Below are 14648 nucleotides of genomic sequence, written 5' to 3' on the forward strand. Positions count from 1 at the left end.
AGATTATACATTATAAAATGGCATTTATTGTCTGAAAACAATGTATTAGCATTTATGAGTAAGAAGCAGATATGAATCAAAGCTATCTGAAAGCTTCGGGATCACACAGCCATTGAAGAGGAGTGGACCAACATTCCACAGGCCACAATTGACAACCTGATCAACTCTATGCGAATGGAGAATGGAAGGCAAATGGTGGTCACACCAGATACTGACTGGTATCCCCCCCCCAATAAAACAAAACTGCACCTTTCAGAGTGGCCTTTTATTGTGGACAGTCTAAGGCACACCTGTGCACTAATCATGGTGTCTAATCAGCATCTTGGTATGGCACACCTGTGAGGTGGGATGGATTATCTCAGCAAAGGAGAAGTGCTCACTATCACAGATTTAGACTAGTTTGTGAACAATATTTGAGGGAAATGGTGATATTGTGTATGTGGAAAAAGTTTTAGATCTTTGAGTTCATCTCATACAAAATGGGAGCAAAACCAAAAGTGTTGCATTTATATTTTTGTTGTGTGTGTTATATATTTTATTTTTTAATGTAGTGTCTAAGTCGCAGCACGGTGGCTTAGTCGTTAGCACTGTTGCCTCACAGCAGGAAAGTCATGGGTTCAATTCCTGCCTGTGGTCTTTCTGTGTGGAGTTTGCATGTTCTCCCCGTTTGCGTGGGTTTCCTCTCAAATCCAAAAACGTGGGTTAAGTGGGTTGGAATTTTTAAATTGTCCATAGGTGTGCGAGTGGGTGTGAATGTGTTTGTTTGTGACCCTGCGACAGACTGGCGTCCTATCCTGGGTGTACCCCGCCTCGTGCTCTATGGCTGCTGGGATAGGCTCCAGCCCCCGCAACCCTTGATTGGACTAAGTGGGTTGAAGATGAGTATGAGGTGTGTGTGTCTAAGCTGGAGTATTACTGGGTCTGTTTGGAGTTCTAGCTTTAAAATCAGGTCAGGATGAGGGAATCAAAAATATTAAAGTGATTACAGCTCTTGTGGTTAGTAATCTTATCAAACAAACGTAGGTTGTGATATCAATTTTGGTTAAAGGCAAAGCAAAGAAGAGGTGAAAATGTACAAAAGAAAATACAAATACACATTAAGCAGTACAACTAAATTGAGGGGGATCGGGGTGAGAAAATAGTCATCAAAAAACCCTCCAGAATGTATCCCTGGACATCAAACCCCCAAATGTTTCAGACTACCTGCCAAAAAGGTCCACTTCTACAAAAAAAAAAAAAAAAAAGAAACCCCCCCCCCCACCCCCCCCCCCCCCCCCCCCCCCCCCCCCACAATTTAAGATCCTGGTTGCTGTAGATCTGTCCACTTAAATGTGTTTATCCTGAATGTCAGTTAGTCTCTCTCAATGTGTGTGTGTGTATATATATATATATTGATACTGGAACCTTCAATATCTGCTGATGCTAATCTGATACTAACTCACCCTATATCAAATAATGTTAATAATGCATTTGTCTGGATGCACTTTAAGTAACCCAGCCATTTAACAGAACATTAAGTCAAACTGTGAAACAAATATTCTATGCCCTTAAGGAAAACATAGATAATCCACAACATGACTCAGGCATAAAATGGAAGGCTGATTGGACCCACCCCGATGCAGTAATTTACCAATATCTGACCAATGCAAAGCCAAAATGTTTTTGGTTTTCTACCTCAATGCTCTTTCATCAGATCTGAATAATTTATTTTAAATCAGACAGTTCTGTGTCTCTACTGTCCCATTCACTTATTTTCCATATCATCAAATGGCTTGATCACGTACTTGCTCATGTATTCATGTCAAACACTTTTGGAATGTTGAGAGAACTGTCCAGAAATACCTCAAATTTAATTGCGCCTGAAGCAACAAGTAACATTTTGTTGTGCACCATTACGCACGGTGCTCACAAATGCCTTCCAAAATTTTCAGAACTTCTTCCATTGTACATTAAATTGAATTCCAGCAAAAGTGAAACACTGCAATCATTTGGCACATCAAGTTCATTTCAACAGCATTTTTTTTTTTTTTATTCCAATTTTGGCCCCAAGAAATGGGCCCTTTGAGGCCTGGGGTTGGGGAATATTTGATTTACTGGTTTTAGGGACACAGAAATTGAGGAATTTTCAATCTGCCCATACAACTCTAACAATAATAAAAAAAAAAAAGCAAATGTTACACGGTTATATCACCGAATATAAATCTTCCTGAATAATAATTTTAAAAAAAACCCTCCCCCCCCAAAAAAACCCCCAAAAAAACTCCAGTTAACGATTCATCACTGACACATCAACAGAAAATAGAAATGCAGAACAACACTGGCTATGTTGGGAAATGCAAATTTATTATGTACATATGGCATAATGAAGAAATTTTAAAATTTTATGGACCACCTGTGTGCCTGAATAAATTAAAAAAAATAAAAAATAAGGAAGTGTGATTGAACAGAAGGATCAAAGAAGACAAGACATTTACAAGCTTTGCACAAGTTGCACACATATGAAAGTGCCAAAAGGCAATATGGTGGCAGCTGTGAGTGTTTAATTTATAGTCATCTAGTGTGAGGCAGTAGTAAAGTACTGTAAAATAATGAATAGCAGCCAGACTAATGAGACTGTGCAATGCTGGAGAAGTACTCCAGCATGTCCTGAATGGTGAACTCCATCGTAATTCCAGATCCGGGGTAGCATCTGCCGATCAAACCTTCAAAGTGCTTGTACTGGGATGAATTCATCTTGCATGGAGTGCCACACCACCTGTGGAGCAAATCAGGTAGTGCATTATTTCAGAGAGATTTTTTTTTGGGGGGGGGAGCAGTATTTGAAACTACAAATGGTTTCCTTACCTGTAGCAAACTTTCTTCTTCACACAGATGTTTGTCCACCTTCTTGTAAAGGTTGTCAAGCCCCTTTTTCACCTCCTTCCCAGGATACTCTTTGATAACTTTTCGTAGCTCGTGTTTATTCACAGCCAGATGGTAGCTCACTTCATCCTCACGAACACCCTGTGCCACACGTGCCTCAACACCCTCAAAGAAATGCTGCAAGCCAGACAGCCAGTTACCTTGGCAGCAATGAATACAAGCTAGGACTTCAAATGTGGACACACCTCACTAAGTTAATCTCATATCCATAAAATGTAGGAAGATTCTAATAGCAAAAATCTAAGAAATATTCCTTCTTACATTGAGTTTTTCCAGAGGTTGGCCCAGAGAGTTGATGACATAGGCCTGTAGATGGTCCGTGTATTTGTGTTTGGCCTCTCGCCTCTCTGCATCCAAGCAGGAGATCTTCAGACGTGACAGTGTAGAAAAGATGTGATGGAAATTCTCCATCATCACTACATCCCTTGGAGTCTTCTGGCTTTCGGAGGCGACCTTATCCACTGGAAACACAAGCCAGTCAGTATTCAGGACTGTGTGCTACATATAGTAGTGTTCAGAATAATAGTAGTGCTATGTGACTAAAAAGATTAATCCAGGTTTTGAGTATATTTCTTATTGTTACATGGGAAACAAGGTACCAGTAGATTCAGTAGATTCTCACAAATCCAACAAGACCAACATTCATGATATGCACACTCTTAAGGCTATGAAATTGGGCTATTAGTAAAAAAAAGTAGAAAAGGGGGTGTTCACAATAATACAACCCCTGGCAATAATTATGTAAACACCGGCCTCGAGGATGTTCATTCAGTTGTTTAATTTTGTAGAAAAAAAGCAGATCACAGACATGACACAAAACTAAAGTCATTTCAAATGGCAACTTTCTGGCTTTAAGAAACACTGTAAGAAATCAGGAAAAATAATTGTGGCAGTCATTAACGGTTACTTTTTTAGACCAAGCAGAGGGAAAAAATATGGACTCACTCAATTCTGAGGAATAAATTATGGAATCACCCTGTAAATTTTCATCTTCAAAACTAACACCTGCATCAAATCAGATCTGCTCGTTAGTCTGCATCTAAAAAGGAGTGATCACACCTTGGAGAGCTGTTGCACCAAGTGGACTGACATGAATCATGGCTCCAACACGAGAGATGTCAATTGAAACAAAGGAGAGGATTATCAAACTCTTAAAAGAGGGTAAATCATCACACATGTTGCAAAAGATGTTGGTTGTTCACAGTCAGCTGTGTCTAAACTCTGGACCAAATACAAACAACATGGGAAGTTTGTTAAAGGCAAATATACTGGTAGACCAAGGAAGACAAAGCGTCAAGACAGAAAACTTAAAGCAATATGTCTCAAAAATCGAAAATGCACAACAAACAAATGAGGAATGAATGGGAGGAAACTGAGTCAACGTCTGTGACCGAACTGTAAGAAACCGCCTAAAGGAAATGGGATTTACATACAGAAAAGGTAAACAAAAGCCATCATTAACACCTAAACAGAAAAAAACAAGGTTACATTGGGCTAAGGAAAAGCAATCGTGGACTGTGGGTGACTGGATGAAAGTCATATTCAGTGATGAATCTTGAATCTGCATTGGGCAAGGTGATGATGCTGGAACTTTTGTTTGGTGCCATTCTAATGAGATTTATAAAGATGACTGCCTGAAGAGAACATGTAAATTTCCACAGTCATTGATGATAGGGGCTGCATGTCAGGTAAAGGCACTGGGGAGATGGCTGTCATTACATCATCAGTAAATGCACAAGTTTATGTTGATATTTTGGACACTTTTCTTATCCCATCAATTGAAAGGATGTTTGGGGATGATGAAATCATTTTTCAAGATGATAATGCATCTTGCCATAGAACAAAACTGTGAAAACATTCCTTGTAAAAAGACACATAAGATCAATGTCATAGCCTGCAAACAGTCCGGATCTTAATCCAATTGAAAATCTTTGGTGGAAGTTGAAGAAAATGGTCCATGACAAGGCTCCAACCTGCAAAGCTGATCTGGCAACAGCACTCAGAGAAAGTTGGAGCCAGATTGATGAAGAGTACTGTTTGTTACTCATTAAGTCCATGCCTCAGAGACTGCAAGTTGTTATAAAAGCCAGAGGTGGTGCAACAAAATACTAGTGATGTGTTGGAGCGTTTTGTTTTTCATGATTCCATAATTTTTCCCTCAGAATTGAGTGATTCCATATTTTTTCCCTCTGCTTGGTCTAAAAAAGTAACCGTTACTGACTGCCACAATTTGTTTTCCTGATTTCTTATAGTGTTTCTTAAAGCCAGAAAGTTGCCATTTGAAATGACTTTAGTTTTGTGTCATGTCTGATCTGCTTTTTTCCTACAAAATTAAACAACTGAATGAACATCCTCCGAGGCCGGTGATTCCATAATTTTTGCCAGGGGTTGTAGTAGCATCTGTTGTTGACGCTACAAACTCCAAACTATTATGTTCAAACTGCTTTTTTAGCAATCCTGTGAATCACTAAACTAGTATTTAGTTGTATAACCACAGTTTTCATGATTTCTTCACATCTGCAAGGCATTAATCTTGTTGGTTTGGAACCAAGATTTTGCTCGTTTACTAGTGTGCTTGTGGTCATTGTCTTGTTGAAACACCCATTTCAAGGGCATGTCCTCTTCAGCATAAGGCAACATGACCTCGAGTATTTTGACATATCCAAACTGATCCATGATACCTGGTATGCGATTATATAGGCCCAACACCATAGTAGGAGAAACATACCCATATCATGATGCTTGCACCACCATGCTTCACTGTCTTCACTGTGAACTGTGGCTTGAATTCAGAGTTTGGGGGTCGTCTCACAAACTGTCTGCAGCCCTTGGACCCAAAAAGAACAATTTTACTCTCATCAGTCCACAAAAATTCCACCATTTCTCTTTAGGCCAGTTGATGTGTTCTTTGGCAAACTGTAACCTCTTCTGCATGTCTTTTATTTAACAGAGGGACTTTGCGGGGGATTCTTGCAAATAAATTAGCTCACACAGGCGTCTTCTAACTGTTACAGCACTTACAGGTAACTCCAGACTGTCTTTGATCATCCTGGAGCTGATCAATGGGTGAGCCTTTGCCATTCTGGTTATTCTTCTATCCATTTTGATGGTTGTTTTCCGTTTTCTTCCACGCATCTGTTTTTTTTTTTTGTCCATTTTAAAGCACTGGAGATCAATGTAGATGAACAGCCTATAATTTTTTGCACCTGCGTATAGGTTTTCCCCTCTCCAATCAACTGTTTAATCAAACTATGCTGTTCTTCTGAACAATGTCTTTAATGTCCCATTTTCCTCAGGCTTTCAAAGAGAAAAGCATGTTCAACATGTGCTGGCTTCATCCTTACATAGGGGACACCTGATTCACACCTGTTTGTTCCACAAAATTGACGAACTACTATTATTGTGAACACCCTTTTTTTTTTTTTACTAATAGCCCAATTTCATAGCCTTAAGAGTGTGCATATCATGAATGATTGGTCTTGTTGGATTTGTGAGAATCTACTGGTACCTTGTTTCCCATGTAACAATAAGAAATATACTCAAAACCTGGATTAATCTTTTTAGTCACATAGCACTACTATTATTCTGAACACTACTGTACATACATAACATGGCTAATTATTAATTAATTTTGGATGACCAGTGGCCTCACCATTACAAAATACAGCCTTAATAAGTTTGACATAAGCTTTATCTAGGTCCCCTCGGCGCTCTGCGTTACGGAAGATAGTTTCCGCCAGCTCTGCAAACTCCTCAAAAGCTGTAACGAAGGGGAGGATGCCAACTTTGCTTTTCTTAGAAATCTTCACTTCTTCCATCTGTCGTATCTGAGAAGACTGTGAGACAAAGAGAAGTGACATTTAGTTGCCTCAGACTGTATCTACTCACATCTAAATGAAAAATGAATAAAACCTACAGTAAAGCCTGATTCATGCTTCTCCACAGTGATGCAGAAGGCTCTGCATCGCTGCCTGCAAGGGCTGCAATTGGTCACTTCTCTGGTTTCACTCATTCCTCTCCTGTCATATTTTTAAGTTTTTGCAGGGTGCACGTGGATTACATTTCGATCATGGATCAAATATAGAAACGTTTGGCAGAAAGGTCCACAAATATATCCAACTTTACCACGCTGAGTCGAAAAACTACAACTACTACGCTCAAATGACCACTAAGGGAAATTGCATGGAACGCTGGTTTGGAGGTTGATGATTGTATAAAGAAGTGGAGCTCGATGAGGGACAAATTGGTCTAGGAACGGGGGAAACTGCAAACCTCTAACAACACAATTTCCCAATTCCACAAAGTTTTACCTTGGAAAAAAATTTTAAGGTCAAAATCCTGTTAGAAGTTAGAATAAGATGTGATCAAATGTCAGGAGTATGTGTTTAGTTTATGAACTTGAAGCCTTTTCGTGGTGTTGTCAGGGTTTTTTTGCCGCAACTTTTTTGGTTCTGAATTCTTATTTCAGATAATTTTCACAGAACATTGGTTATCTCAGCTATGCACAATTTGTCATTGCTTTTTGGTACTTAGGTTAAACTTGATACCTGGAAGATGGACAAACAGGCATACAATTGGAACCTCCATCCAATTTTGGTGGTGTAGATAAATCCATAAGAGAAAAATGAGAGTGATTGAGGCACTTTTGATTGAGATATAATGCAAAATGTACACCAATGGGCTTTCAATATTAAATTCAAATGTCTGCAAAATTCACAATCTGGATCAGATATGGATCAAACTTTGTCAGGCGATAGTGAGTGCAAGTCTGCACCTCACTTTCAAATATGAGAGTGATCGGGACACGTTTGATTAAGATATAATGGAAATACATTAAATGGGGATTTCAATGGCCACAAATCTGTAATGCGGATCAAACTTTGTCAGCCAATAAAGGATACATCCTACATAACACTCTCAAATATGAAGTATTTTTTATCTTTTAACAGAGTTATAAGTTTTGAAAATTAATTCATTGTTAAAAGGATAGGGATTTTTCGAATATTGTTCCTGACTCTGACCTTGAAAACTGAACCAGTTCTTGCCTATCAAGATATGAATCCTCTGTAAAATTTTATAACGATATATGAAAATTGTGGGTTCCAGGCTGTTCACAAACAAACAAACAGGGACAAAGACAATTGGCGGAGGTAAAAATGACCAGGAACAGTGGCACTGCAGGTGGAAAGTCCTGCCTTGTTCTCCACGTCATGCCTCCTACTATTCCGGCAGTAAATTGCATTACGACACCCACCAATGTGACAGAGAAGTTTGAAAGGGTCACACCCATGTCATTGTGTGGGCACAGAGTTAAGCCTTTTATGCTTCTACAACTCCATAACCCCTTTCCATGTTCTCAGTCGCATTGGTGGGTGTCGTACTGCAATTTACCACCGGAACAGGGATGTGACATCAAGAACAAGGCAGGGACTTTTTTTGCCTGCACCGACACTGTTACTGGTCATTCTGGGGTTTATTTCTTTTTCTAGATGAATTTGTCCCTCAGCAACATCCACTTCTTTATGCAATCATCAACTTCAAAACCAATGTTACCTAGCATTTCCCTCCATGAATTGCAGGTCATTTGAGAGTCTTCATAGTTTTTCGACTCACTGTCGTAAAGATGGTCATATTTGCAGACTTCTACTGTCAAATGTTCCTCAGTGATCATGATCGAAATGTAATCGGCGTGTGCACTGCAAATCTTTTGAATCTGATGGGAGAGGAAGGAGTGAAACTGGAAAAATGACCAATCACAGCCCCTGTAGTCTCCGTCATTTCGACATGTAGTTTCAATTTTTTGGGAGATGCACATTGGGCTACGGAGAGGACTCTGCGTGGCTATGGAGCTGCGGAGATGGAGAAGCATAAATCAGGTTTCACGGAGTTGTAGAAGCATAAATCAGGCTTGAGTGGAAAGTTCAGAAATGTAATCAGATAAGTGATCATTCTTTTTCCCCTCTCACTGTGTTGCGTCTACTCACAATGCATTTGTCAAAGTTCCTCTTGACAGTGACCAACACATTTCCCAAAGTAGTGCTGAGGTAAGACGCAGGGTCAACATTCTCAGCTGTCCACACGTGGTGACTCATTTTCACCAGCATGTAGAGAGAATTGAAGCTGTCGATCTTGTCGCCTAAAGCAATGAGACTGTTTAGCTCCGTCTCAATGCTCTGGAAGATTTTATTCATCATCAGCCGCACCTGGTCTTTCCTGGGGTGGTGAAGAAAGGTGCATGAGAGAGATTAAAATGGTAGAGGCAAATGACAGAACTGTTACTTAGATAAAAACTACAGATGTTTGTGATTGTGATACTGGCTGATATTTGTAACATAATTAATAATAATAATAATAATAATTATAAGCTGTGCACACTCACTCTGAAGACATGGAGTGTCTGTGTTCTGCCTGGGGATTCATTCTTTGGAGTGTGCTTCCATCCGAGTCCTCCATTTCCGGCTGACAAGAAAATGTGCAAAACATCAAATATCATGTAAGCATGACAATACCTGCTGACAGAGACACATACAAATGAAGGATGCCGTAAACATGTCGGCATCTTATTACGGCAATACATTATGCATTCATGTCACAAATGAATGGTTCAACATCTGAAGCAGCTACAGGCACAATATAATATAATTTCTTTAAAAGTGGACCTTCAAGGGGAGGGGCCTTTCCCACCCCCATTCCTATGGGTCTGTCCCTGTACAGTTTGTGTTTGAGCTGCAGAACAGACAAGAAGAGAAAGCAGGTTCACTGGCTGTTTTTAAATCACTGTTATCAGCTCCATGGGTCTGCACTGTCAAACTGCGAGCCAAATGTACACCGTTGATAATCGAATAGAGACTTGTTGTGCATTTAAAGTGAAGAAATGTGTTTGTACATTTATTTTAAACACAGCACTATATGCTTGTCCCTGCAGGAAACACCAGCTGCTTGCTCCACCTCTCAGACTAAGGCGCACTATGTGCTTGTCCCTGCAGGAAACACCAGCTGCTTGCTCCACCTCTCAGACTAAGGCCCCCATTACACAGGATGGCTGCCACTGGAGAGTGTCATGTGGCTTTAAAATGCGTCCGATTCGCAGAGGAGATGCAAAAACACCTTTCTGTGTAACCACTTCAGCAGCCCTTGTGCATGCTGTTGTTTCCCGTGGAGTTTGTGCTGGATTTTGAGCAGATTGCTGTCAAATTTCCTCACTGTGCAGTAGGGCTGCCACAACTAGTCGACTAGTCACGACGTCAACTAATGAAACCGTCGACAATTTATTAGTCGACGAGTCGTTTATTTTATTTAAGTCTTTGTTTTTCTCTAAATTCATAGTTTTAGGCAGCGAGCCATCCTACCGTCATTTGGACGTTCAAATTTGGACAAGACGGCCGATTAAAACAGTGTCCGTCTTGTCCAAAGCCGTTTAAAATGTGCAGTTTACCAGGTGTGGGTGTGTGTGTGTGTGTGCTGCGCGGAGTCAACTCGCTGCAGACGGCGAATGGAGGCACGAGAGGTTACATTCTGCTGAGAACCATCAGTGCACATGACACAGCGAGCCCAGAGCAGAGAGGACGATTTTAACCCGAGTGAACATGTTAAAAAAAAACTAAAAAATGTGGAACTGCCTTTACTTTTCTCTGCTCTTTCTCTACCGGTGTTTTTCTGATGGCACCGTCCTGTTCACACCATGTGCGTTCGTATACTGAATTTATGAGATCATGAGATGAAAGAAACAGTCAATATCCTTAAAAAAATGAGAATATATAAATGAACTGAGGAAAAATTACGCATTCATGGGTTAAAAAACCCTCGCTGTGGAGAAGCTGATGTTCAGAGGCACAGATCACAAAAAGCAGGTGAGAACTCTGAAATTTAACAGCTGTTATTTTCCAAAGGTATTTATTTGTTCAATCTTAAGCTTAATGTAGTGTTTAAGCACAAAATGTGACTGATGAAGAGAAAAAAAAAATGACTTTTAAAATGACTTCATCACACTAAAATGGAGTCAGAATAAAAATACAAGCTGCTGATTTTTGTTATTTTTCAAAGTTATTATAAGCTGCAGCTATATGTTTTAATTATTTCAAAGTGAGTTACCTCTTATTTCATTCTGGTTTATTTCTACAAAAATATGGGGAGTCAAATCAGCCTGCATTGTTCTGTTCAGTTTATATCAAAGTTTTCTGCACATCTGTGTATTTTTTTCCTTCTTTATAGGAGTTTGGTGTTTACATTTGCTCCACAAAGTTTTAAAACATAAAATGTTCACACTTTTCTTTATAGCAGTTCTGTAATTTCAGAAATGAAGCAGAAACAACCACAAATCAGAAAAAGTTGGGACTATAAGTAAAATGAAGACAAAAATAAAAATGTTGCACTATTCCCAGTTTCTCCACTCACAGAAGTCAAAAGTTCTTCCAGAGTTGTGTCTTGGTGGCTTCCCTCACTTTTCTCCTTCCAGCATGGACATTCAGTTTTTGAGAACTGCCTACCTGACACAGATTACTATAAAGTACCACACTGTTTGTATTTCTGAATGACTGCTGTAAATGAAGTCTAAGAAATAGTCACTGATTTGGAAATGTTCATGTTTTCGTCCCGACGTTTCTCGGAAAATGCTGCAGGCCTTAATTTAGGAAATTATGTATGATCCGACTAGTCGACTAATCGCAGAAATAATCGTTGACTAGTCGACTATCAAAAAAGTCATTTGTGGCAGCCCTACTATGCAGAGAGGAAAAGGGGGAGATAAACTAGCTAAATATTAAATGCTTAATTTTTCAGGTTTGTCTGTTTGGACTTATGTGCATACGCGCTTACTTGTTTCCATCTTTTACAGGTGGCGCCGGCTAAATCAGCAGAAAAATTACATCAATGGATAATTAAAATCTTTCACTGGACTTTCTATGGCTGGAAAACAACTGACCCATGAAAAATAAAAAATTGTTTTAAACCACTTCAGGAACTGAAAACAGTCACACGACTGTGGTCCTGTTCTCACTTTGAACTCCTTGGGACTAGAGCGCCACACTCAGTTTTGTGAGTCAAACTCAGGATTATACAATTCATGGAAAAAAGGACAAAACTGTGGTGAGTCCACAATGAACTTAGTGTACCTACTTATATTTCAAATGTTCCACGGGAGGTGTTCTCATACAGGTTCTGTCAGGTGCATGATAGTGGGGTTGGGGGGGAAACCTGCACACGCATGCATAATCCAAACTGAATGTGCATGTTCAGAAATGAAAAAGGATTAATTTAATATTTAGCTAATTTTGTCTCCCATGGTGACAGGTTTTGTTTAGTCAGTGCTAAAGGTAGTCATCGTAGATTAGGTGTCTGACATGGCGCACGCTTTCGGTGAGTCAAGCTGCATGTCCACTTGTGTTGAATTGACACTGAGTTTTCAGAAGCCCAGAATGAGCCATCAGCCGCAGGAAAAGTGTAAGTCAAAGCTCTTTGCCTGATCTCTGCTCAAGGTTTTTAACATGCACAAAACTTTCTGATGAACTCAGTGCACATCAGCTGACAAGAAACTCATTTTGTGCTTTACCAAATTAACTTTATTCATGAAAATCATGGCGCACAGTCTCAATCATTGAGCCCGTTGGCTGTGATATTGAAATGACAATGCTCTTTTTTTTGTTGTTTGTGTTGCTCATGGCAAACAAAGTGATACCCCACATGATGGATACTGGGTGCATAGAGGTCATAAATGGAGTAATATTCTTTATTCATAAACAGCTAATTTAAGCGGCCATTTAGGTGTAAATGCATGTTGTCTTTGTTCTTTAATATCTCAACTTCCAGAAGCGATATGACAACAAATGAGGTGTCAAAAGAAGTGTGGGTTTTTTTTCAGTATTAATAAGAAAGAAATACTGAGCAGAAATATTCCATATTGCTTCACAGAAAGAACCAAAAGGAAGTTTATTTGTGAAGATGAACTTATCTAAACGGTATGGTCATATGTAACAGCCATACATAACAAAGCACCTCTATTTTTTCAATACTGTACAATGAGGACACTTTCAGGTGACACCTTACTTGTTAGAACTGACCATATATAATTAGTACAAATAAATAAATGAAATACGGTGAAAAATTGGGTTGCCATCAGTTGATGCCTGGCCTCCAATATGGCACCCCCTTAGACTCAGAAAACCCTGTTTATTCACTTTCGCTCTCCATTTTTAAGCAACTGAATTCAACTAATATTCACCTGGGTTAGTAGGTTTCCATTTAAATGTATATGAATTGTCATGACAAGTACAGCCACTCTGCTATGTGTGTGCCTGATCCTGTCAGATCTTAGAAGCTAAGCAGGGTAAATCCTGAACACTACTTGGATGGAAAACCAGGGAACTATGTACAGTATGTTTCTCCAGGTAACAACTGGAGCTACATCAGGAAAGGCATCTGGTGTAAAACTTGTTCAGAATCCTGATGCGGCTCTGTACTGTTCCACTGTGGTGACCCTTTACAAAATGGGGGACAGCCGAAAAACAAACAACAATGTCTACATGTTATAGACATACAGTGTATTTGTGATCAGTTACCTGAGCGAGAGGTGGTGTAACAGTCACATGCTGCTGCAGTTTGAAGAACTTGCTGATAAAGTCTTGTTCTGCAAGACACAGAGGCTCCAGCTCACTGAGGACCTGCTCAAATATCTGCAAGAAGAAAGAGCCATGATTATACCTCAGTGCAGGTGATGTTTGTTGGAAAATTTTATTTCCATACCACATAATAATCATCACCATAACTCTATTACACTATGTAGTGAAACTTGACATTTTAAAGACAAGTCACCTTGTCAAACTTGGTCCTGTCAGCCACATCGAGGTCAGAGGCTGACATGTTACCCATGTCCAGCAGTGATGAAGACTGGGAACGCCGGCTATTGGATCCCTGCACAGTCAGCTTGTTCAGGCTTGAGGTCGAGCCAGTCAGCTTCCCAGAGCTGCCGTGCAGGCCTACAGCACATCAGACACCATGTGACTCAAAGTGAGAGTGGGAACAAATCTGTACAATGGCTTTCAATTTCTATATAACTTTTTTTTTTTTTTTAAATCAGTAGAGATAGATGTATCACAGAATCAGAGTAAAAGCTAATGTTCACTTTACAAGTTGAAGCGACCTGGATCTGATACTTCACTTTGCCAAATCATGTATTTTCATACTGATCAAAAGTTATCTGGTGGTTCTAACAGGATTCACAGTCAGATCAGATGTACATCAGATCAATGACCACATGCAGTGCATCCGCATTCTCCACATTTTGTTATGTTACAGCCTTATTCCAAAATGGGAGTAATCATTTTTCCCCACTTACAATCTACACACAATACCCCATAATCACAATATGAAAACGTTCTGGGGTTTCTTTTTTAGATTTATGCAAATTTATTAAAATACACACACACCACAATTATATATATATATATATATATATATATATATATATATAGATATATATATAAAATCTGTGATATAAAATAAATCACATGTACATAAGTATTTGCCATGAAGCTCAAAATTGAGCTCAGATGCATCCTGTTTCCACTGATCATTCTTGAAATGTTTCTACAGTTTATTGCTCAAACAAACTAAGCATGAAGTTAAAGGAATTGTCAGTAGACATCAGACACAGGATTGTTTTGAGACACAAATCTGGGAAGGATACAGAAATGTTTCTGCTGCCTTGAAGGTTCCAATGAGCACAGTGGCCT

The 14648-nt window shown here is 39.4% G+C and overlaps 1 protein-coding gene across 1 annotated transcript in view; it reads right to left on the reverse strand.

Moving 5' to 3' along the window:
• Window positions 1-2527: 2527 nt before the first annotated feature.
• Window positions 2528-14648, reverse strand: part of LOC117519184 (exocyst complex component 1-like) — a 43798-nt gene continuing 31677 nt past the window's right edge. Inside the window, 9 exon segments of the mRNA XM_034180496.1 lie at window positions 2528-2722; window positions 2724-2755; window positions 2845-3039; window positions 3184-3383; window positions 6575-6758; window positions 8907-9135; window positions 9302-9381; window positions 13476-13589; window positions 13729-13892. Of these exon segments, the coding sequence (XP_034036387.1) occupies window positions 2605-2722; window positions 2724-2755; window positions 2845-3039; window positions 3184-3383; window positions 6575-6758; window positions 8907-9135; window positions 9302-9381; window positions 13476-13589; window positions 13729-13892 (1316 nt within the window). The 3' untranslated portion in view covers window positions 2528-2604.

This window comes from Thalassophryne amazonica, chromosome 10 (genome assembly GCF_902500255.1).
Source record: "Thalassophryne amazonica chromosome 10, fThaAma1.1, whole genome shotgun sequence".
Taxonomy (NCBI): Eukaryota; Metazoa; Chordata; class Actinopteri; order Batrachoidiformes; family Batrachoididae; genus Thalassophryne; species Thalassophryne amazonica.